The sequence below is a fragment of the Panthera onca genome, chromosome B2 (assembly GCF_046562875.1).
Source record: "Panthera onca isolate mPanOnc1 chromosome B2, mPanOnc1 haplotype 2, whole genome shotgun sequence".
Taxonomy (NCBI): Eukaryota; Metazoa; Chordata; class Mammalia; order Carnivora; family Felidae; genus Panthera; species Panthera onca.
The window spans coordinates 2978349-3000309 of NC_138343.1; the positions used below are offsets into that span (position 1 = coordinate 2978349).

A 21961-nucleotide genomic window follows, 5' to 3' on the forward strand; every position below is an offset into this window, starting at 1 on the left:
AAAAAAAAAAAAGGGCAAGCAATAAACTAGCAAGCTCTTACCCCAGGATACAGAAAGCACTTGCGACTACTGGCTACTTTGATATTTTGGTGAACAGATATATGCACATATTTTTTTCAAAGAAAATTTACACAGTGCCCGTGCATAGGGATTGTGGAACTTCTTTATGCTGATTATATTTTTAGTCAATTTCCTCTCTCTAAAGAGAAAAAAGATGTTTTTAATACCCACGTGGTATTCTTCCTTAAGAATTCTCTATAGTACACTTTAACCAATTCTCTAGTAAATCCTTAATAAACCAGATGTTTAAAAGAATTCTTTTCCCCACTGATCGATGTGTCACTTTTAACAGTGATTCATACTTGGAACTGTGGGGGCAAGGGCAGGCCACTAAGATGGGCCAGTCTGGCGTGAAGGTTATTAAAATCCAGCAAATTCAGGAAAGCTTTTTACCTCCTCCACAACTAAATAAAAAGAAATTGCATAGAGGACCTGCTCCAGGAAGCGAGCTTTCACAGTCGATAACTATATTATGAATTACGTATAGAAGATGGGCAGGGACCCGGCAAGGCCTGTTTGATCAGAGTCCTCTCGATGCCCCACTGAGTGGACCGGCAGATGTCGGTTAACCAAACTCTTCAGCAGTGCATTCCTTCCCTTTGAAGTCCCAGACCCCTGTCCCTTCCTTAGTTCAGCCTGACATATGCCTCATTTTGCTGGACTGTCTTTGAAATGTCATGTCTGTGTGGATTCTCTGTACGTACACTATTATATTTGATTTTCTCCTGTTAATCTGTTTCATGTCAATTTGATTCTTAGCCTAGCTAGAAGGACCTAGAAACGGACAGGATATTCTCCCTCCCTGACAGAACTATTACCAAAAAGTCTATTCTGTTCTATATTTTAATCAGTTTCCTTTGCCAAAGGAAATCTATTTTCACTTGGAACTTTGGAAAAGTTACATGACTGAAGGTGAAAAAAGTGATTATTTTTATATCTGTGTGATATTCCATCATAAGCAGTTTCTATGATACATTTTAAACAAATGTTCTAGTACTTAACATAATGTGCTTTCTTTTTTTTTTTTCAATTTTAAAGGAGATTTATACATAAACCTGAGGATAACCTAGAGTTGAAATGCTTTGTCAGAAAGGATGCAGATTTTGTGGTATTTGATTAATATTACTACACTTTCCACAAAATTCTTATCACATTCACCTGTGCCAGCGATAACTGTTGTGCATGTGAGTTTACCATCACTGATAAAATACCAAAGCGACATAGTTTGAGTTGGTATATTCTGCTCCCCTGCAAAATACTGGATTTTGTTTCAGGTTTAAAGGAAAAATGAACCCCTTTTGGAAGTTTTCACATCACTGCATTGCACTTATTAACTGGGGCAGAAAAATTGACATCTTTAAAAGAAAGAGCTCGTCATTTTGTACATTGTAGGAACTGGAAATTTTCCCTTTATTCCTTTCATGGTTCATTGGCTGGTCCACTAATTGAAATGACATACAACAGATTAACGGGGGAAAAAACCAAATTTGATTTCATAAGTACAGAAGCCCTGTGAAAAATAAGAGACTCCAAGGCAGTCAGGCAGTCGAGGCTGAGGCCCCCTCCCTGGCTGAGGGATGGGATGGGGACCAGGGGCTGCAAAGGGGAGGAGGGCCAATCCCAGGAAGATAAGAGCCGCTGTTTGGTTAATCAGATGTTTGCCCGGCCTCGCAACATCTTTCCACATTAAACGTTCTGTCTGGTAATAGCTCTCCCTGTTATCAACCCCTTATCAAAATCCTTTAAGGCAGTTAAGGGAGGGGCAAAAGTTTTTCTTGGCCTGTGAGGTTGTTGATTGGCTTTAGTTCTTGTGCCAAATAGTCCACTTGTCAAAGGGGCATTTTGAGACTTGTTCTGAACCAGGTCACTGTCACATTGCTGAGCTTAGAACGGGACCAGGCTCCTAGTATCGGGGCAATAAATATTTGCTGAATGAAATGTAGGGAAATAGACAATTCTCAATCCTCTTCGGATCTCTGGCTAAGAATTAAACCAACGTGAGACAGAACAACAGGGAAAAAAAGGGTCCAAATCTTACTGAATTTTTCCATTCTACATGAGAGCCTTCACAAGAGCAGGACGTCTCAAAGTGACTCTCTCAGGGGAACCTCCATACCTTTTAGAAAAAAGATGAATTTGTGAGGAATTGGCAAGACACAGGGCTTTGGGCTTGGGGTAGTCAGTTGAAGAAATAATAAGGTTTTTTCAAATGGCCTTTTGGCCCCCAATTCCCTGTCTCTGGTGACAAGAAGGCCTCCCTTCCTCTGGGTGCAGGGAGGGCACCTTTCCCTGGGGAGGCTCTTCTCCCCCCTCAGGGTCAAAGGGCGGAGCGGGGTGGGGGGAGGGGGGTCCGAGCGACCTTCCAGCTTTTTAGTTTCTCAAACTCTTTCAAGCTCAAGATATTAATATATGCCAAGGGCCAAGGTGCCGTATTTGGGGGCAGCGAGTCTGGAACCCGATCGGAATGAGCGTGGCGAGCCTCTCCTCCTCCCAAGTCCCCTTTCTGAGCCCCCTTTCTTGAGCACTGACGTTGCTCCAGCTGAAAGCTGGACATCAGCCTGTGCTCCGCCACCTTCTGTCACTCCGTCCGTGTGCAGCAAGGCCTGACCTTTCTGCTTCCTTTTCCCCGTCCGGCCTCCTCTTCTGACTGCTGCCTCCTTAGTCCCGACCTCGCCCCTGGCTGGTATTTCCAACGTTTTGACCCGGATCTCACTCCCTTTCAATCTGTTCTCACCCAGGCCACCGGGAAAATGATTCAGAATCCTACGTCTTGCAACATTTTCAATTTCTGCAGTCTGAATTCTCCCAGTAGATAAACATTATGTTTCTTGACAAGGTGTGCCGGGCTTCACACTATCTAAGGTTTTCTGCCCCACCTTCGGCTGGCCTTTCCACCTTCATCTCCAGGCATCCCAGCCTCCAGGCACTCTAAAGTAGCTTCCAAAGTCTCTAAGGGTGTGCTAGGTGCTCAGACCAACCTGCCTGGAGCAGGCTTCCCTCCCCGCTACAGGGTCTTACCCACTCAGCAGGCTCCACTTAGCTCATTTCCCAGCTTATTTGCACAAGTCCGCATTTTCTTCTGTTTCCTCTGGAGATGCTGGGACTTTCTCATTGCAGGAACGTGTCTTAGCACCTACCAGGCACTGGAGACCAATTTGCTGCATACATGGAGGAGTGAAGAACGGTGGACTTGATACAAATAAAAAAGACACACTGAGTTACTGGGAACATTAAAGAGAATTGAAGAGGCGGAGAAGGAAAAGAAACTTCTCCAAGTCTTCATTTAGCCTGATGGGAAAGGGCTCAGATTTATTTTTCAAACTGTATTTGTTACACCTTTACTGACGGCCCTTTAATAATGCTTATACTTTTACGAGGGGGCGGGGGGGGGGGGCACGGTATGGACGCCTTCGTGGGGTAAACTGACAGAGGTGACCAGGTGAGGAACTAGAAAATAGAATAGTCTGAACTACGCTGTCTGGTGATGTTAAGTCACCAAGTTTTCAATCAGCACTGCTGTCCTGACATTAACATTACCTTCCAACTATAAAGCAGTAAAAGATGGAGCTGGAGGTAGAATCAGGGGAGTCTGGGGGCACGTAGATGGCACCAGTCATATCAACGAAGACCCACACCCATGTTCCTGTCTTATCCCTCTTACGCCGGAGAAAACTAGCGTAGGTCTACGCACAGTTTAAGTCGAAGAAGCCAGAAACCACTACGTTCTACATAGTTCACCACAGGAACCTCTGAGTAGTATTGCAGCCCAATTTAGAAAGCCAAGGTGATTATCTTCTTTGGCTTTTTCTTAGTACACAAGATTTCATACTAAAAAGCAACTTCAAAATTTGATGCTAGAATGCTCGAGGCAAATCCTAGCAAGAATGTCAGTGTCTCATAAATTATTTACTTCTAAGAGAACATACAACACCCAATTCTACATTAAGCAAAGCTAACAGCGACAAGCTCTTTCTTAGAAAGCGTGGATGGCTCTAAAAAGAGCCTTTGGGGTATGGGTCTGGAAAATCCGATCTTTCTAGGAAAGGCGAGTTTACTTGGAGCTGGTGTACTTGGTGACGGCCTTGGTGCCTTCGGACACGGCGTGCTTGGCCAGCTCCCCGGGCAGCAGCAGGCGCACGGCCGTCTGGATCTCCCGGGACGTGATGGTCGAGCGCTTGTTGTAATGCGCCAGGCGCGACGCCTCGCCCGCGATGCGCTCGAAGATGTCGTTCACGAACGAGTTCATGATGCCCATGGCCTTGGACGAGATGCCGGTGTCGGGGTGCACCTGCTTCAGCACCTTGTACACGTACACCGAGTAGCTCTCCTTGCGGCTGCGCTTGCGCTTCTTGCCGTCCTTCTTCTGCGCCTTGGTCACCGCCTTCTTCGAGCCCTTCTTCGGGGCCGGGGCGGACTTGGCTGGCTCAGGCATGGCCGGAACGACACAGGACGCGCTCAGAAAAAACGAAACTGTAGGGCGGGTAAGACGCAACTTGTCGGGTTTATATAGAAACCCTTATGCAAATAAGGTGTAAGTTACAGTTCTGGGCCTGATTGGTGGCTAGTCAACATGACGTCAGTAGTTAGCTCTGCCCAATCACGACGCGACACTCCCAAAACTGCATTCTCGTTGGAGAAAATAAAGCCACAAGCTTAGCCAATGCAAAGCCTTCTTTTTCGCGCCCAATCAGGGCTATAAGAAGTGCTGGTTGTGTGCTCGTGTCGCCAAGTGCCTTTAGAGTGTTTAGGTGGTCATGTCTGGACGCGGGAAGCAGGGCGGCAAGGCTCGCGCCAAGGCCAAGACGCGCTCGTCGCGGGCCGGGCTGCAGTTCCCGGTGGGGCGCGTGCACCGCCTGCTCCGCAAGGGCAACTACGCCGAGCGGGTCGGGGCCGGCGCGCCGGTGTACCTGGCGGCCGTGCTGGAGTACCTGACGGCCGAGATCCTGGAGCTGGCGGGCAACGCGGCCCGCGACAACAAGAAGACGCGCATCATCCCGCGCCACCTGCAGCTGGCCATCCGCAACGACGAGGAGCTCAACAAGCTGCTGGGCCGCGTCACCATCGCGCAGGGCGGCGTCCTGCCCAACATCCAGGCCGTGCTGCTGCCCAAGAAGACCGAGAGCCACCACAAGGCCAAGGGCAAATAGAATCCTGGATTAATTTGCCACAACGCCTCTCTCCCGCATAAACCAAAGGCTCTTTTAAGAGCCACCTACAATTTCCTGTGAAGAACTGTACACGAAGTACCTTTTGTTTTTGATAACAATTCTGAAACGTCATAAGTCTCGCAACTTAACACGTTAAGCAAAAGCAATCGAGTAAAACGTTCGCTTTCCTAGTCCTAAAGTTTTCAAATCCGTCCTCTAACTTTTCATGTCATGCAAAGAACCTATCGTATGGACTTGCCACTTTCGAGTGAGAATTTCTGGATGTACATGCAGATGGGTAGACCCACCATAGGTTACTGGTGGTGGGGAAGTAGATAATCCTTAAAACAGGAATACGAGTAATTCTGCTAAATTACACACCATGCTTCATGTCCTTTTGCAAAGCCAGTCTCTCCTCCCCCGTTAGTAAAACAAGACAGGTTTCGTAATTTTGAGTTTACAAGTTAGCAGAAAAACAATGTATGCTGCAATGGAATTGGTTTGTATTCTCTGAAAATGAGAAGTTCGTGGAACAATGTTTCCCTATGAAGTTTCTAGTCTGTGGATTGTTTGCATGCAAGTTAGAATTTCCTTGTTGAAAAATAACAAATCCCAAAATGTAAAAAGTAGAAAAAATTGAGGGGAGATGGTATAGAATTGAGCTGTCCAGAATGGTAGCCAGTTGTGTCTAGTGATCACGGGACGTGTGGCTAGTCTGAATTAAGAAGTGCTGTACGTGTAAAATGCACACTGGATTCCGCAGAGTTTGGAGAAAGGAATGTAAAATATCTAACAGTTGCTGATTACATGTTGAAATGATTTTGGAAATACTAGGTTAAACAAAATATTTAAAATAATTTGTTTATTTTGTTCTAATGTGGATATAATGTGAAAATATGTTTCTTATGTAGCTTGCATTTATTTCTACAGGAAATCGCTAATATAAAGCGGACAAAAAATACATATTGAGGTCGTGGACAAGACCATCAGCACACTCGGCGCTCCATAAAAGTTTCGAGTCTTTAACCAATCCGGTTACCGGTTGTGTAGGCTGATCCCCTTTTGTCCAATCAGCTTCTGACTCTCACTATAAATAAAACGGAACTGGCTTCCTTTTCTTACTGGCATCCAACGTCCCAGCCATGGCTCGCACGAAGCAGACGGCGCGCAAGTCGACGGGCGGCAAGGCCCCGCGCAAGCAGCTGGCCACCAAGGCGGCCCGCAAGAGCGCGCCGGCCACCGGCGGCGTCAAGAAGCCGCACCGCTACCGGCCCGGCACGGTGGCCCTGCGCGAGATCCGCCGCTACCAGAAGTCCACCGAGCTGCTGATCCGCAAGCTGCCGTTCCAGCGGCTGGTGCGCGAGATCGCGCAGGACTTCAAGACCGACCTGCGCTTCCAGAGCTCGGCCGTGATGGCGCTGCAGGAGGCGTGCGAGGCCTACCTGGTGGGGCTCTTCGAGGACACCAACCTGTGCGCCATCCACGCCAAGCGCGTCACCATCATGCCCAAGGACATCCAGCTGGCGCGCCGCATCCGCGGAGAGCGGGCCTGAGCCACAAGGTCTGTCACTCCTTCCCAAAGGCTCTTTTCAGAGCCACCACATGTACGCTGAAAAGGACTGTTTCCCTGTAACTTATTGACGGGTTGGTTTCACCGGTGGATAACGACCATTTCCGGGCGCTTTGCAGTGTTTTAGGAAGTTAGTAAAGACCCTCACAAGTGCACTTAGCTATTGGCCTGCTTGCGCTCCGATTTATACTTTTAGTCCTGTTTAACCACTCTGGTCTGGGGTTCATTAAACCCTTTCTCTTGGTAGACCACTTGATGTGAACACAAGGAAGCTACCCGCACATGTTCTCCCTTGTTCTCCCTGTCCCTTCTCAACTTTGAGGAAGGTGGGAAGAAATTTCTAAGTTACTTTGTACTCTTGAAGTTGGGTTCCAAGGTCACAACTGCTAACTTAAAATCACCCATCTTGATTGTGTCAATTGCCTTCAGGTGAGTGGGTTCATGGTTAACTAGTGCCTATGATTTCCACATCCAGAGTTTTAAGATAATGCCAGTATTTTACCAATTAAAAATGCCCTACTAGCCTCTACCAGCAAAACAATGTATTATAAATATCCTCTCGGTAATCTGCCTTCCTCTGGAAGGGAAGGTATATTTGGAGGAAGCAGTGCCCTCCCACCCTCCCAATTTACCCTTCCCTACACACACACAGACACAGACACACACACACAGACACACACACACACACACACACACACACACACACACACACACACACTCACGAGGCTGTGCTGATCCAAAACAGATTGTTATTGAGTGCAAGTGAAGCTTTCCTTACCCCTGGGCTGGGAAACAGCTATTAAGGGCCCTGTGCACCCTGATCAATACTCTTGCTGGTTGGGCAGAGTATGCAAAAAGTACAATTCTCCAAGTTGGTCTTTCCGTTCTGATTATATGAAGACTTATTCAGGGGCAGTGAGTAGTTCTAGTTGTGTGGACCTGGTCATTTTTAGATCTGTGGGTCTAAAATGGATACTCCAAGTCTCTGAAACCACTCCATGTGCTAAACATTATCTCGTGACCTACCTCAGCTCTTTCTGGGCCTTCAAGGTGTGCTTTCATCACCCCATAAGAGGAATTGAGTTTTGCTATAGGAATGGCATGCAAAAATGCATGCTCAGTGACCCCAGATCATTTTGGCTCATGCTAACGTGTCGAATGTGATGCCATCTTCTAAGGCTCACTGAAGGAGGAGGGATGGTCTGATCAGTCTGGGATGTGCATTTTCACTTTCCTAGAGATCTGCAAGAATTTCAGAATGTACGTGAATATGTACATCTTAACTCAGGAGGTAAGTCTGGGATGGACATAAAGGTTTGGGAGTCATTAGTACATAAAAAGTAAGGTTTGGGAGTCATTAGTATATAAAAGTCTTTAAAACCAAGCAAGTGGCCTACAGATCCCTTCTGGCTTCTTCCTGTCTCTTGCAATCTGCTCTGTGGCCAGTATCGAACTTCGTGTCATTGCCTGAAATATCACAAGCCATGAATCTGGTGCTGCTCATTCTGTGCTGAGATCCCCACCCTTTCCTCTAATTCCCAGTTTCCTCCAACCTTCAGATGAGATGTTCCCTCTCCTTCCTTATCCTTCCGTCTTAGTCCTCCCAAAGTCCTATGCTTATTTCTCTTCCTATCTTGTGTTTTGATTATTTACTTTTGTGTTTTATCCCATTAGAATGAGTTTCTTTTGGACAGGCAGGGTCTTATTGTTGTGTCCTTAATGTATAGTACCTGAATATGAAACGAAAATTCGTGGAAAGTATAAGTACATTACAATTTAATAAATGAGGCCACAGGAAAAAATAGTCTTTGTGCATCCATTTATTGAGATTGCAAAACTAGTAAGTAGCACAAATATTCCAGTCTTTTCCAAGGACTAGTATACAAGGATCTTGCTTTGCCTGTGTAGAAATATGGACAACGGACCAGGATCTTTGAACTTACTATTCTCAAAAGGGCCTTTGGCTTTTCGGAAGCGTTTCTGTTCTTTCAAACTGGGTCTCCATCACGAAAACTTGGACTGCAGTTCTTAGCATTCAGTGCCATCCTTGTTACGACCAAGATTGTACCGCTATATTGGACATCTACACGTTTGGCCATGTGGTAATAGATGTATACACTCATATACATGAATATACACATGAATAATTATAATACTATAAACTGCATTTGAATACTTTTAGTAAACAGATCATTAAAACCAAATTATTCTTTAAAGGCAAATTTTTAATTCAAAATTACCATCTTCCTGACACCCCAGTGGTTTTGTGTACCATATATGGAAACCACTCCTGCATCCTGCCCAAAGTTACCTTGATAGTAAAATTGTCACCTACGACAAACTTTCAGATACTGACATAGGTAGTCACCTTGAATCAACTTAATGTCCTTGTACATTCAAATAAATGACTTTGAAATCAGTCTATTTAGTTCACAAATGTTAACTTGTTAGCAAAGTATCCTAAACACTGTAGGAAAGGGAAAAAATTCTTCTCCCTTCATTGTACCCACTCCTAACCTGGTTTAAGAACTAGAATAATAAAAAGTGTGTTTTATTACATGCAGAGGCCCACTGAAGTTTGGGACCCCAATCAATGACCAAGGCGGAAGTTTTTACTTTTTAGACAAAACTCTTAGGATTTGGCAGAATACAGAAAACATGTTTGAGATCCTGGACTGAAGAAACAAGTTGAACAAAAGCAGACTAGTAGAAACTGCAGCTCCTGAGTCTTTAAAGTTCCTATCTCTGGTGATCCAGCTTTCAGAGAAACAGGAGGAGTCTGAGTGTCTTTACACAGTGGAGGTTTCCCAAGTGTATTTAGTTCAGAGTCATATGCCAATGTGGTAACCTGGGGGCACACTGCCCTTGGCCACTACAATACCAATTCTTAAGTATGAACAGGAAGCTAAAGCCCAACTAGAAATTGCACTTCAATCATCCTGAACGAAAGAACGTGAGAAGAAAACAAGTCGTGTCACCTTTTTAGGACTATAGAAGTGGCTCTGAAAAGAGCCTTTTGTTTTTCAGTGGTTTCCAAGCTTCCTTCTCACTTGGCTTTGTGGTGGCTCTCGGTCTTCTTGGGCAACAGCACGGCCTGGATGTTGGGCAGGACGCCGCCCTGCGCGATGGTGACGCGGCCCAGCAGCTTGTTGAGCTCCTCGTCGTTGCGGATGGCCAGCTGCAGGTGGCGCGGGATGATGCGCGTCTTCTTGTTGTCGCGGGCCGCGTTGCCCGCCAGCTCCAGGATCTCGGCCGTCAGGTACTCCAGCACGGCCGCCAGGTACACCGGCGCGCCGGCCCCGACCCGCTCGGCGTAGTTGCCCTTGCGGAGCAGGCGGTGCACGCGCCCCACCGGGAACTGCAGCCCGGCCCGCGACGAGCGCGTCTTGGCCTTGGCGCGAGCCTTGCCGCCCTGCTTCCCGCGTCCAGACATGACCACCTAAACACTCTAGAGGCACTTGGCGACACGAGCACATAACCAGCACTTCTTATAGCCCTGATTGGGCGCGAAAAAGAAGGCTTTGCATTGGCTAAGCTTGTGGCTTTATTTTCTCCAACGAGAATGCAGTTTTGGGAGTGTCGCGTCGTGATTGGGCAGAGCTAACTACTGACGTCATGTTGACTAGCCACCAATCAGACCCAGGACTGTAACTTACACCTTATTTGCATAAGGGTTTCTATATAAACCCGACAAGTTGCGTCTTACCCGCCCTACAGTTTCGTTTTTTCTGAGCGCGTCCTGTGTCGTTCCGGCCATGCCTGAGCCAGCCAAGTCCGCCCCGGCCCCGAAGAAGGGCTCGAAGAAGGCGGTGACCAAGGCGCAGAAGAAGGACGGCAAGAAGCGCAAGCGCAGCCGCAAGGAGAGCTACTCGGTGTACGTGTACAAGGTGCTGAAGCAGGTGCACCCCGACACCGGCATCTCGTCCAAGGCCATGGGCATCATGAACTCGTTCGTGAACGACATCTTCGAGCGCATCGCGGGCGAGGCGTCGCGCCTGGCGCATTACAACAAGCGCTCGACCATCACGTCCCGGGAGATCCAGACGGCCGTGCGCCTGCTGCTGCCCGGGGAGCTGGCCAAGCACGCCGTGTCCGAGGGCACCAAGGCCGTCACCAAGTACACCAGCTCCAAGTAGACTTGCCAAGTAAGCGTCCCGTTAACCAATCCCAAAGGCTCTTTTCAGAGCCACTTAAACTTGCTAAGGAAGAGCTGGTGCACTGTTGTTACTAGGGAAACGGGTGTTGTTCTGGGTAGGTGACAGCGTCCCGGATCACGTTTTCCAGGGACACCTTAAGCACCCTTCGGGTCTTCTCGTCCAGAAGGCTGGAGGTGGGTTCGACGCTGCCATGTTGACTGGGTGACGGGCTTGGTGGTGCCCTGGACGTGACTGCAGCGTTGTGGTGGCGCTTAGCACCACCTTTCCCCGTGCGTTCCCGCGCTTGCCATGTCTACACCTGATAGTGGCCGTATAAGTGGAAACCCCAAGGACCAAAGTCACAACCTGGAGCACTGAAGGGAAAGGAGAGTGGAGTGAGGCCAGCCTTTTGCTTGAACTCTGCGGACCAAGTGGAAACTAGAGGAACACGGGCGGGAAAGCCTCACAATTCATCCCACTTCCTCGTTCCAAAGGTGGAGGAGGGGGAGGTGGGTGCTAAAGCTTACGTTGAGTCTCCGAGGTCGGCGGTAAGGCAGTCTTCGTGGTGCCCTCGCAGGGACTAAAGAGCCCTAAGGGCTCAGCTTTAGATATTTAAAGCAAGAAAAGGAGATTAGTCAGTGAATGTGGGCCTCCACGTGCTATTCGCCATTCTGCACATGTGGGCACAAGGTACAGCGAAGTTCTTGGGCTCCCTGGATAGGAGCGGAAACTCCGGGCTCTCGCTCCAGCTCCACCCCTTGCACGGCTCTGAGTACCGATCTGCAGGATGGACACACCGCCAGCAGGTGCACGGCGTCCAATATGGCAGGTACAGTGCTCAGTGCATGTTAACTCCTCAGAACAGCTCTGTGAAGTGGGCACGGTCACCTCCCTTTCTCAAGTAAAGCAAAACAAGTCACTTACCCAAGGCCACACAGCCAAAAAAATAAAATAAAATAAAATAAAATAAAATAAAATAAAATAAAATAAAATAAAATAAAATAACGTGAACGGAATTTAAGCTGCCAAATTTGAGTCCTCGATTTTGGTAGGATTGGCTGCCTCTTTTAGGGCATAATCCCTGCCCTGATGAGAAGGGAAAGTGTAAATGAAGGCCTTTGCTTTTATCATCCTTCTACAGTAACCCCTCATTTCTTCAGATTTATTGGGCATTAACTATGTTCCTAGCACCATGCTGGGCTCTTGGCCCCATTCGGCCAGTTCTTGCTGTGTCTTGCAGCAAATTGCATAAGGTACAGATCTCCACGTCTTCCCTCTGTAAAATGGGAATAACTCGGAGATGACAGTGAGAGGTCTAAAGGAAGGTTGCGGCTCTTAGTCACTCAATGTTCCTTTGTCTTCTTGCCGGTATCTTTGTCTGTGTTAGAGTCACGTGGAATAACCAAGGTGAAAACACGTTATGGCAGTAGTAAAGCATTTTGCTACCAGAAAGCCAGTAAATCAATTGCACTCCGGCCAGTTGCTACTTACGGTCCCCCGCCACCCTGTTGTATTAAGGTAGTAATGAAACTTCAGTAATTTTTATCTATTCCTCTTTCCAGTTTCTGAAAGAAATCTCTGTAGTAGTAGGCCAACGCAAAGTGACAAATAAAAGTCTTCTGTGTCCCCCTCCTTTCCAGTAGTCTTGTGACTTTGCTAGGAAAAAAAGATGCCAAAGCAGATTTTAAAATGCTTTCTTGCCGCCACCAAAACCCCACTGTATTTCCCAATCCTTCCAACCAGTTAAACTAACATTTTATTTCGCCTTTAATACTCACTACAAGCCAGTCATTGTATGTTGGGTTAGAAATGGAAATTCCTGAGTAAGACTCCATGATCTTAATTCTCAGTCACCACTGGGGGCCCTGAAAATTGGTAATCCTTTCATGGAAGAAAATTTGACAATCTCTTTCAAAACAATGCATCTATTTTTACACCCAGAAACCACCTCCAGGATTGTATTATTCGTGAAAATGTGCAAAATGACATATATGTACAGAGTTTTTCAGCAGCCCAGTTTATAGTACAAGAGACTAGAAGCAATCTGAGTGATCAAAAACAAAGCGATAAGTTACAGTGCATTATTCTGATGGTAAAAACAAATAAAAATGCTCTTTTTCTTAATAACAGTAGCTAATATGTATTGCTTACCACGTGCCAGACGAGGTCCTAAAAGATTCCTCACATAAATTCCATACTTTAATCTTTATAATAACCTTATGAGTGAAATTACTACTATGCCTGTTTTATAGATTATAAAGTAGGGATTCAGAGAGGTTGAGTAAACAGCCTGAGGTTGCACGGCCAATAAGTAATGCAAACATATTTTTAAAGAATCTAGCTTCAGAATCCACATTTGTAACCACTGGGTACTATTAGGCTTCTCCAGGTATCGATATGTGATGGTCTCCATTACTGGCTAGTGCAAAAAGTAAGGCACAGGATAGTGTGCAGAGAATTTTGTATACGTATGTTTGTATGATTGTAAAATGCCTCTAGAAGGATACTAGATAAACTGCCAACGATTCAGGGAGGATCTTTTCAACTATAACCTTTTTATGCTCTTCGAATTTTAAATCAGGCATGCACTGCCCATAAATGAATGAATGAACGAACAAATAAATAAATCTAAGAATCCCCCTGCTCAAATACAGATAAAACACACATAATAAATGCCTTGGCAGAGATGTGTATGGAAAACCCAAGGAGCACAGGACAGGTGATATTACCGGTAGGGGTGGGGATCATACAAAACAACATTCTAAGCAGAAGTAGGAAAGTGGGTATCACATTCAAGGAATCAGTAATCGTTGGTGGGACTAAAGTCTACAAGGGGAGGCAGAAGGGAGCAGTCCATGGGCCGGAGCCATTAGTCTGATGGAATGTTATACCAAAGGCTTCATTCTGTACTCTGCACAGGCTTCTGAAAATGGCAGGCCTTCGGGATAAAGCAACTAATATGAATTGTGAAGAGCTTATCAAGTAAGATTCTGAAATATGCAAAATTCTACACACCAATATAACTGGATGGTTATTTAAGTGAAGCAGACTCTCAAATTACTTATTAAATTAGTCCAGCATTCATAGGATCTCTTTGCTCCATGAGCATGAAGGAGAAAAAGAAAGTATCACTATTTTGGAACTAGTAGAAGAAGCTCAGAAGAATTTATGACCGGCTTAAAGGAAAGACTTCATATACAACATTGTTGCCTCTGTAGCCTATGATCAAAGAAGCCAATGGATGAGAAGTGCCCGCTTTGGAGATAAATGCCAGAAGGCTGTGCAACGATGTCTCGTGTTCCGAGGTCCTAGGAGACTTCCTTACAAATCTAATGAAACTCCTCTGTGTTTATCACCTGCAGACAAACTGCTGGGTAGCAGCTTTGAACACTGGCACAGAACTCCATATGGGATGCAGTACGGTATGCAGACAGGGCCTCACTGGGCAGGCTTGACTTTATATTCTACGTGAAGAAATAGAAAAGAAGTTGAAGAGGGTTTTATTTCATACGAGAGAAGTGGGGCCTTGTCTTCTACCATCCAGGAGGTCCTTCTTTCTAATTGGCCATTGCCGGGAGGAAGAGAATTCTTCGGTTTTTATTTTTTGGTGTTTAGTATAGAAACAGTCCCCATCTTCTTTCGTGCAAGTTTTTTTCTAAATCGGTTTCCTTTAACCTCACATTTTCCTACAAGAACTTCTGCTTCAGTCTGTCGCAGCTCACGTTGACAAGAGATAAGACAGTGAAAGAGCAGACCTAGGGCGGCCGACTAGTGACTATGTCCCCGACGGACAGACGTGGCCGCAGAAAGAAGTTCCTGCTCAAACCTCAGACCACGCCTCCTCTCCTTGAGTAACTTATGTTTTCTAAGAAAGCAGGCCACCGATTGATGCATTCTTCTGAAGTCTAAGGTGGGAGGAAGGGGAGTGTGAGAGGCGTGGAAAGTGTGAGTAGAAGAGGGAGGCCTTCTCTCAGGTAGGGGCCAGAGGCCGGAGCCCTCAACCCTGTCCAGGCTTAGAAGGACCTGGGAGCATTTTACCCCTCCCCAAACCAATTAAATCAGAGTCTCTGGGGATGGTGTTTGGTGCTAGGTATTTACACAGCACAGCAAGGCTGACAGCCAATGGTTAATAGGTGACCAGTGAGAAACGTTCTGTATACACTGAGGCCAAACATGTTCGAGACCCTCAGACACAGTGGTTCTTACACTTCAGGTGCATCAGACTCTCCTGGAAGACTTGTTCAAACACAGATTGCTGAGCCCCACCCCCAGAGTTTCTGATTCAGTGGGTCTGTGACCACCAGGCCCAACATTTGCATTTTTAACAAGTTCCAGGTGATGCTGATAATTGCTGATCTGGGACCACACTTTGGCAGCCACGTCTGCCTCTTCCTCATAGTGCAACTTACTTCCTGCATAGAACCTCACAAACCCGAAGGTTCTCTAGGCAGCTGTTGAAAATTAGCGCCGCAAAATGAGAGCCGATGGCCTCCCGTGCGCTAGGATCTGGATCCAGGGCAGCGAAGGGTATTCTTGTAAAACTCTCCCTAAAGAGGTGACTTCTAACAGAGGAATCCCATTCTCCACCATACCCCCAGCACCAGGCAGACTCTGGAACGACACTGCGTGAGTGATGACCCACAAATGTCTTTTTTCGCTTCATATAACAATACATGGCCCTTAGAGGGCGTCTTTGGGAGGGGGGAGGGGGGGGTTCTTCTTAGCCTTAATCATCTACTTCATATTTTTAACTTTTCAAATTCCATCCCACTCTTGCAGACCCCAGGGCCAACAATTTTGTAAACAATCATCATGTTGGGAGGCCTATCGCAAGTTCTTAAATAGGCCCATAAGAAGACACGAACCCTGATGTTCATTAACATATTACTTACGGTGACGACAAATTGAGGACAATCCTACCGGGCAATACTGAGGGAGTAGACAGGGAAAATTCCTGTTTCTAGAAGTTTTTCTGGTTACCGTTACTGCATAGGAAGCCAGCCCAAAATCTGGTACCATAAGAAACATTTCGTTATATTTGTGGATTCTGTGGTCAGGATGTGCCCCAAGATGTCTGGAGCTCAGGTGGAAGTTCACCGACTTGGGGTGACTCTCGGCATAGCTGCGGAGGGCGACAATCACCTGACGGCATCTTTATCCCCACCCCTGTGCGTTGACACTGTGGGCCAGACCACTGACACGGGGTCCGGGCTACTTAACAGTACGGCGGCCTCACAGGGGTCAGACTTCTCCTGTGGTGACTTAGGATTCCAACCGTGAGTCTCCCAACACCCCCGACCAGAAACTGTGACTTCCCACGTCAGAGTTAACCTCAAAACGCTAACGAAGTCCGACAGCGTCCTGCCAGATGTCCACGAGACGATTCACTATGGACAGACGGGTGCAAAGGTGGGAGCAGGAATTTCAGTTAAAAAAGGCGCCTGAAAACCGGATGAAGGGCACAGAAGGTGGTGCCACCAAAGCCGCGCAGTCCTAAGGACCAGTCTTTGTAGAAGACTGTCCTGAGTAGGTCAGGCCTTCGGCCTCTCGGGTCGGTCTTGACCTGTAACAGCCATTCGTGCCCCCAGCCATGGAGACAGCCAAAGCACTCCCACATTTCCAAAATGCGCCTGCAGGGGGCGATACAGCTTTACTGGGGGAGGGGGGGGGGGAAGGAGGAGGGAAAAAATGAAAATCTGGGGATTAGGATGCAGCGCCTCAGTGATGAATATTTATCACAAGGGATACCTGCTAAGCAACGGCACCCGCCGGCCCCATGGTGTAATGGTTAGCACTCTGGACTTTGAATCCAGCGATCCGAGTTCAAATCTCGGTGGGACCTTCCGGGCTTCTCTTTGCCAATTTTTTTTTTTTTTTTTTTCTTTTCTATTTTTCTTCCCGTGATCTCTCTTAAAACGACCCTCTCCCCCTGTAAGGCAACCCATACGAAGCCCTAACGACCAATAATATTACCGGAAGCCAGAGCCAGCCCGCGCCAGCGAGACCCCGCGGAGAAACGCGCACAACAAGAAGCAGTCTCCAATCCTGTAAACTGCTCCCAGATCCAGATTGGGGGGGGGGGGGGGGCGGGGGGTGGGACTCGTGTCCCCCACGTGTGCCCTTGGCTGGATTCCTACAGAGGAGGTAGTGCACACAGAAGGACTTCCGTTTTACGAGGAATGGCCAGATTACTGTGAGACTGGAAAAGGGATCTGAGCTGAGAAGTGATCAATACCCGGTCTGAGCGGGTCCGCCCTCCCCGCGCTTGGCCTCCTCCATCGGACGCTCTCACCAAGCCCAGGCCCGCAGAGCGAACGGTCCCTGCCCGTGGCCCCCAGCCTTTACGCCCCCCCTCGACCCCTCGGAGCTTCCCGCGGCCCCCAGCCCTTGCAGGCCCCCTCGCCCCACCCCCTCCCCTCGGCGAGCTGCACGCTTCCGAGATTCCTTCTTGCACGTGAGTCGTGCTGCGTGGACGCCCGTGCTGGTCGCTTGCAGAATTCTCGCCGCAGCACGATCGCGGCCCTAACCTGCCCGCATCTCCTGCCTCGTCCGTCTGTCACTGTTCCTGCCCCTCGCGGGGTGTCGCGTCAGCTTCTAGTCACCAGCCGGGGTAAAAGTATTTCTGTTCTTTCCGTTCTTCCCCCGTCTCTTCTCGTTTTCTACCCACTCAGTGTCTTCGCCCTCCCCCTCTGCCCTCGTGTTCTCCAAAAACCAACTTGCACCCTGCAGCCCTTCTCCCTGGGGCCGCCGCTGGCTCCCTGGCCCCGGGCGTCAGTGCCTCCTCCGTGTTCCCCTTCTCATCCCGCCTCGGGTTTCAATTCCTCGTGCAAGAAACCCTCCCTCCTGCGCGAGGGGGAGGGGTCAGTCCTGAAGCCCGCTCACCTTTCAGGTCTGGGTCCCACGGGCCCTGGTCGTGGCCGTGCACCCGGACTGACTCACCCATCCCAGAACCCATACCTGGTTCCTTCTCACTCCTTTTCCTTCCATGATCCCGAGGTCTACACCCGCTAAGAACGAGATTTGCCCCCAGACCGGAGCAGACGTCTCCCTGGAGATGAATGTCCACAACGAGTGGTCTTAATGAGGCCACTCAGTGGCTAAAGGGAGGAGGAGGGGGTCGGACCACCGTATTTCGCCTGTTTTGGGCAAGAACTCACTTCAGGGAAGAAAGGCCCCTTTCCCTGCATTCCTGCCCAGCTCCCGAGGCCCGCCTCCGGAGCGCACTAATCGTGCGTTCGCTGAAGACTTCGGAGTGGGCACAGGAAGCGGACTTGGGCTGAGGGTGCTCCGATCTCGTCTCCGAGGGCGCAGGACGGAGACATAGGCTCCTGGACGGTGCCCTTGCTGGGCGCCCGCTCAGGTCACACCCGGGCTCTCAGCCGGCTCACCTGCGGGCGAAGGGAAACCCCCCCCCCCAGGAGGCGCCCAGCAAGAGCACAGACGTGCTGATAAACGGGGAGCCGCTGCTGCTCAAGTCAGGGGCCCTCCCTGAACCTCCCAAGGTCAAGGTCATTGGGATTCTTTTTTTCCTTTGGCGTCGGAAACTGTGATTGAACTAGTGTGTTCACCTCTGGCTGCCTTCGTGGAGGAATGAGAAATGTCGGGGCTTTCCCGGCGCAGGGTTAAAGGTGTTCTTTGTCAGGACCTTTTCCTCATCTGCGCCAGGTCTTGGCGGATTGAAGGACCCGAGGAGGATTTGCACCCTCCGTCCCGAGGAGTTCCTACCCACTCTGCGCGAATACGACCTGCACCTGTTCTAGGCTTCAGGAAAATTCCCAGCCCCGCTTTCCAGAAAGAACCACCCTGCAAAACTCGCTCTGCAAGGGGACCCCGCAAGAAGCCCGGTGTTTACAGGGAGAGCGGCGCGTTGCGGGGTTCGGTCCTCCGGGGTCGGGGTGTTGGGGGCGGCCTGGTTTCGCGGCGCTTTGTTGCGCTTTGCCGTCTGTGTCCACCAGGGGGCGCGCCGTCCTCGCAGCGCTTCGCCGCAGAAGCCTTTAATCTGGGGAGGCGGCCCGGCCCGGCGGCCCTGCGCCCACGGGCTCCGGATCCTGAAGTCCCGGGGGGCAGCCCGGCCCGGCTGTCCCGCGCCCACAGGCTCCGGATCCTGGGAAAGCACCCAGAGCGCGCACGCAGCCAACGAAAGGGCGGCGGCGGGCGGGAGGCCCCCGTGTCGCTCCAGCAGGTGCCAGGTCCGTACGCTACTCCGCTATGTCCAGGGCGCGCCCCACGACACGCATTCCCCGAGTCACGTGCGTTCGGTGGCCTCCCACACGCGCTTTCCGTCGGGGAGAGGACTGGAGGGCGCGGGGCTGGTGCCGGAGCCGCAGGGACCTCCCTCCCGCCACCGGACCCCACACACACAGGTGCTCCAGGGTCGCAGGGACCCTCCTCCCTCCCCGTCCCCAGTCCACCCCCAAAGAGGTGCCGCAGGGACCCTCCTCCCTCCCCGTCACCGGTCCCCCCCCACACACACACAGGTGCTCCAGGGTCGCAGGGACCCTCCTCCCTCCCCGTCCCCAGTCCACCCCCAAAGAGGTGCCGCAGGGACCCTCCTCCCTCCCCGTCACCGGTCCCCCCCCCACACACACACACAGGTGCCCCAGGGCTGCAAGGACCTTCCTCCAGTCCTGTCCCCGGTCCCCCGCGCAGGTGCAGGGCCCGCAGAAGGAAATCAGCCTTGATAAGCAAGCGGAGTGAAGGACCGCAGGCCTCGGCCGCAGGTGTCCCCACCTCCCAGGGCGCGTGTGAGCCTCACGTGAGGTAACAATACAAACACCTGTCACAAAACCTGAACCTCGATGACGGCTCGGCCCGGGTCACGACCTCACCTGTGCTCCTATTTAGGGGCCCGGAGCACCCCGTTCCGGAACCGCTTGGGGGGAATACGCAGGTAAAAGGGGGGGCGGGAGGGTTCCTGACGTTTGGAAGCCGGTGTTTTCCAATAAGACCCTGGGGTAGGAGATGTGCGACAGGTGAACGTCCACGACTCCATCCCGGAGGTGGAAAAGTCACCTGTGCTTATAGATCAGGGGACTTGGGCAAGAAGAACTATGTCACCAAATTAGGGGGCAAGGTGGCCAGGTGGGCCCCATGGTGTAATGGTCAGCACTCTGGACTCTGAATCCAGCGATCCGAGTTCAAATCTCGGTGGGACCTTAGGGTTTCCTTTTCAATTTGATCCCCACCTTTCTATAAACTACTGGTCGTTTTACTATCTTTTCCAAACCATTTCTATTCCGCTCCGTTCCATTCCATTTCATCTGTAGACACGTGACTGTAAGGGGGTGGGGGGAGGGAAGGGAAGGAAGTCCCATCAGTTTCATTAAGTTCCAGTATAATATTATTTTTCATATCCTGTACTTATGAAAAAGTATGTTTAATGTTTTGTTGCCCGCTATTAGGTTTAATGGCTGCTCAAACAAGAAGAAAAACATTTAAAGTAGAGAGACTTACACACCTGAAATAACTAAAAATCATACCTCAATTTTTATATGATTTTGTTTTAGACTGGGATAATTGGGTCATTAATCACAGACTTTAAGCATAAAAATGCAATATACTGGGATAAAATTCTGTGGCAGATATAGAACAGAAATATTTTTAAAAGAGAATTCATGAGCACTTTCAACTCTTAAAAGCATGCCATATTTTTTTAATTGAGGTATAAATAATATATAACATCATATTAGTTTCAGGTTTGTTTTAGATCTCACATATAAATGAGATCATAAGGTATTTGTCTTTCTCTTATTTCACCAAGTATATTTTTAGAAAATCCTAGTGCATGTAGATTGTTAAAGCTTTTACTTTCCAATGGACAGTATTCAATCATTGATTGGATTCTTTCTTAAGTTTACCATATGCTACAAGTTACATTCTTGGGAGTGATTTAAATTTATGAGGAAATATTTTAGAAGAGCGCTGGAAAATGTGTGAAAGCACAAAAATACAGAATTAAAATTGCTTGAAACTGTTCTTGGTTCAAACAATGAAGTCATAGACCAAAGCAGCCCTTTTACATCATTTCTGACTGGTTCATTGCTAATTTTCAGGTGGATTTCCCCTTCTGTTTGTGTACATTTGAGTTAAGGTGTTTTATTATGATTTCATAAACTTTTATTGAAGAGTATTGTTTTAAACCTTCCTCGCTTAAATATCCAATAGTTTCCAAGTAAAATTTTTTCTGAGTTGTCTTATTAATTGCAACTACGTATTTTATTAATTTATATTTTGTATCTACGTCACGAGTCTATCTGGAACTTGATTTTTAACATGGTTGAGAGTAAATGTCCATCTTTGTTTTCTTCCATAGGTCAAGTTAGTTACACCATCACAATTTGTTTTAAAATCGCCTTCACTTGCTCGATGGAAATATTAGCTTTGTTGTATGTTAACTGCCTTGTATCCATTTTTAAATGTATCTATTTCCCTCTCTGTATACTTCTGACAATGCTAAAAATTGTCTGCTTAGAGTTTCTTTTAATACATTTTAATTCCCTTAGAGCATTCTTCCCTTAGGTTATTGAAATTTCCAGGTACAGAGGAATAGGAAGATAAAGGGGAGGGGTGCTGGAGATTCCAATAATGTTTCATTTTTAATTTCCAGCTTCTGGTAAAGAGCTGAGGGCTAAGTCGCTTCTGGTGAACATAGACATGAGCTCATCAGCCTGGAGAGAAGCCTCGGGAGCTGGGTCCCAAGTCCTGTGGGTCTCTGCCTCATTACCTACCTCAGGGCAAAGACACCGGTGCCCTTGAACACAACAGGGTCTCCTTGGCGAGCCTGGCAGGCTTTGAAGGGATGCAGAAAATAACGACGGCGGTCGTCAAAGTCTGGAGCATTTGTCTGAGGGCGTCTGGAATGATACAGCTCACAGTCTGCACGAATCGGGCCCAGGGCTCCGTCTCTGGGGACACGATCTGCACCCCCAAGGACAGTCTGACCCTGTTTTTCTCTGCTCCACTATTCCCTGTTCCTTCTTCTGATTTCCCCCACCCTTCTCTGGCTACTTGCAAAATAAACCAGAGCGTTGTCTGCGCTCTTTCTGAGA

General features: G+C 48.5%; 5 protein-coding genes, 1 long non-coding RNA gene and 2 other non-coding genes across 8 annotated transcripts; 6 read left to right on the forward strand and 2 right to left on the reverse strand.

Annotated features, from left to right (window-relative positions):
• Positions 1-4048: 4048 nt before the first annotated feature.
• On the reverse strand, positions 4049-4537 carry LOC132677622 (histone H2B type 1-C/E/F/G/I). Its single transcript, XM_060629409.3, has one exon. It carries the CDS (start codon positions 4490-4492, stop codon positions 4112-4114), a length of 381 nt encoding a protein of 126 aa, XP_060485392.2. The 5' UTR covers positions 4493-4537; the 3' UTR covers positions 4049-4111.
• A 253-nt stretch (positions 4538-4790) lies between these two features.
• On the forward strand, positions 4791-5261 carry LOC144616318 (histone H2A type 1-E). Its single transcript, XM_078446517.2, has one exon. It carries the CDS (start codon positions 4815-4817, stop codon positions 5205-5207), a length of 393 nt encoding a protein of 130 aa, XP_078302643.1. The 5' UTR covers positions 4791-4814; the 3' UTR covers positions 5208-5261.
• Positions 5262-6324: 1063 nt separating this feature from the next.
• H3C10 (H3 clustered histone 10) lies at positions 6325-6899 on the forward strand. The gene has a single exon (XM_078446424.2). The coding sequence runs from the start codon at positions 6350-6352 to the stop codon at positions 6758-6760; it is 411 nt and encodes a 136-aa protein (XP_078302550.1). The 5' UTR covers positions 6325-6349; the 3' UTR covers positions 6761-6899.
• A 1682-nt stretch (positions 6900-8581) lies between these two features.
• LOC132674604 (histone H2A type 1-E-like) lies at positions 8582-10242 on the reverse strand. The gene has a single exon (XM_060627190.3). The coding sequence runs from the start codon at positions 10208-10210 to the stop codon at positions 9824-9826; it is 387 nt and encodes a 128-aa protein (XP_060483173.2). The 5' UTR covers positions 10211-10242; the 3' UTR covers positions 8582-9823.
• A 247-nt stretch (positions 10243-10489) lies between these two features.
• Positions 10490-10938, forward strand: LOC132666253 (histone H2B type 1-C/E/F/G/I). The gene has a single exon (XM_078446518.2). It carries the CDS (start codon positions 10533-10535, stop codon positions 10911-10913), a length of 381 nt encoding a protein of 126 aa, XP_078302644.1. The 5' UTR covers positions 10490-10532; the 3' UTR covers positions 10914-10938.
• Positions 10939-16683: 5745 nt separating this feature from the next.
• TRNAQ-UUG (transfer RNA glutamine (anticodon UUG)) lies at positions 16684-16755 on the forward strand. Its single transcript has one exon. It is a non-coding gene; the product is annotated as a tRNA-Gln (tRNA).
• A 1700-nt stretch (positions 16756-18455) lies between these two features.
• LOC132666246 (uncharacterized) lies at positions 18456-21961 on the forward strand. Its single transcript, XR_013555380.2, has 3 exons — positions 18456-19102; positions 19563-19803; positions 21520-21961. It is a non-coding gene; the product is annotated as an uncharacterized LOC132666246 (long non-coding RNA).
• On the forward strand, positions 19998-20069 carry TRNAQ-CUG (transfer RNA glutamine (anticodon CUG)). The gene has a single exon. It is a non-coding gene; the product is annotated as a tRNA-Gln (tRNA).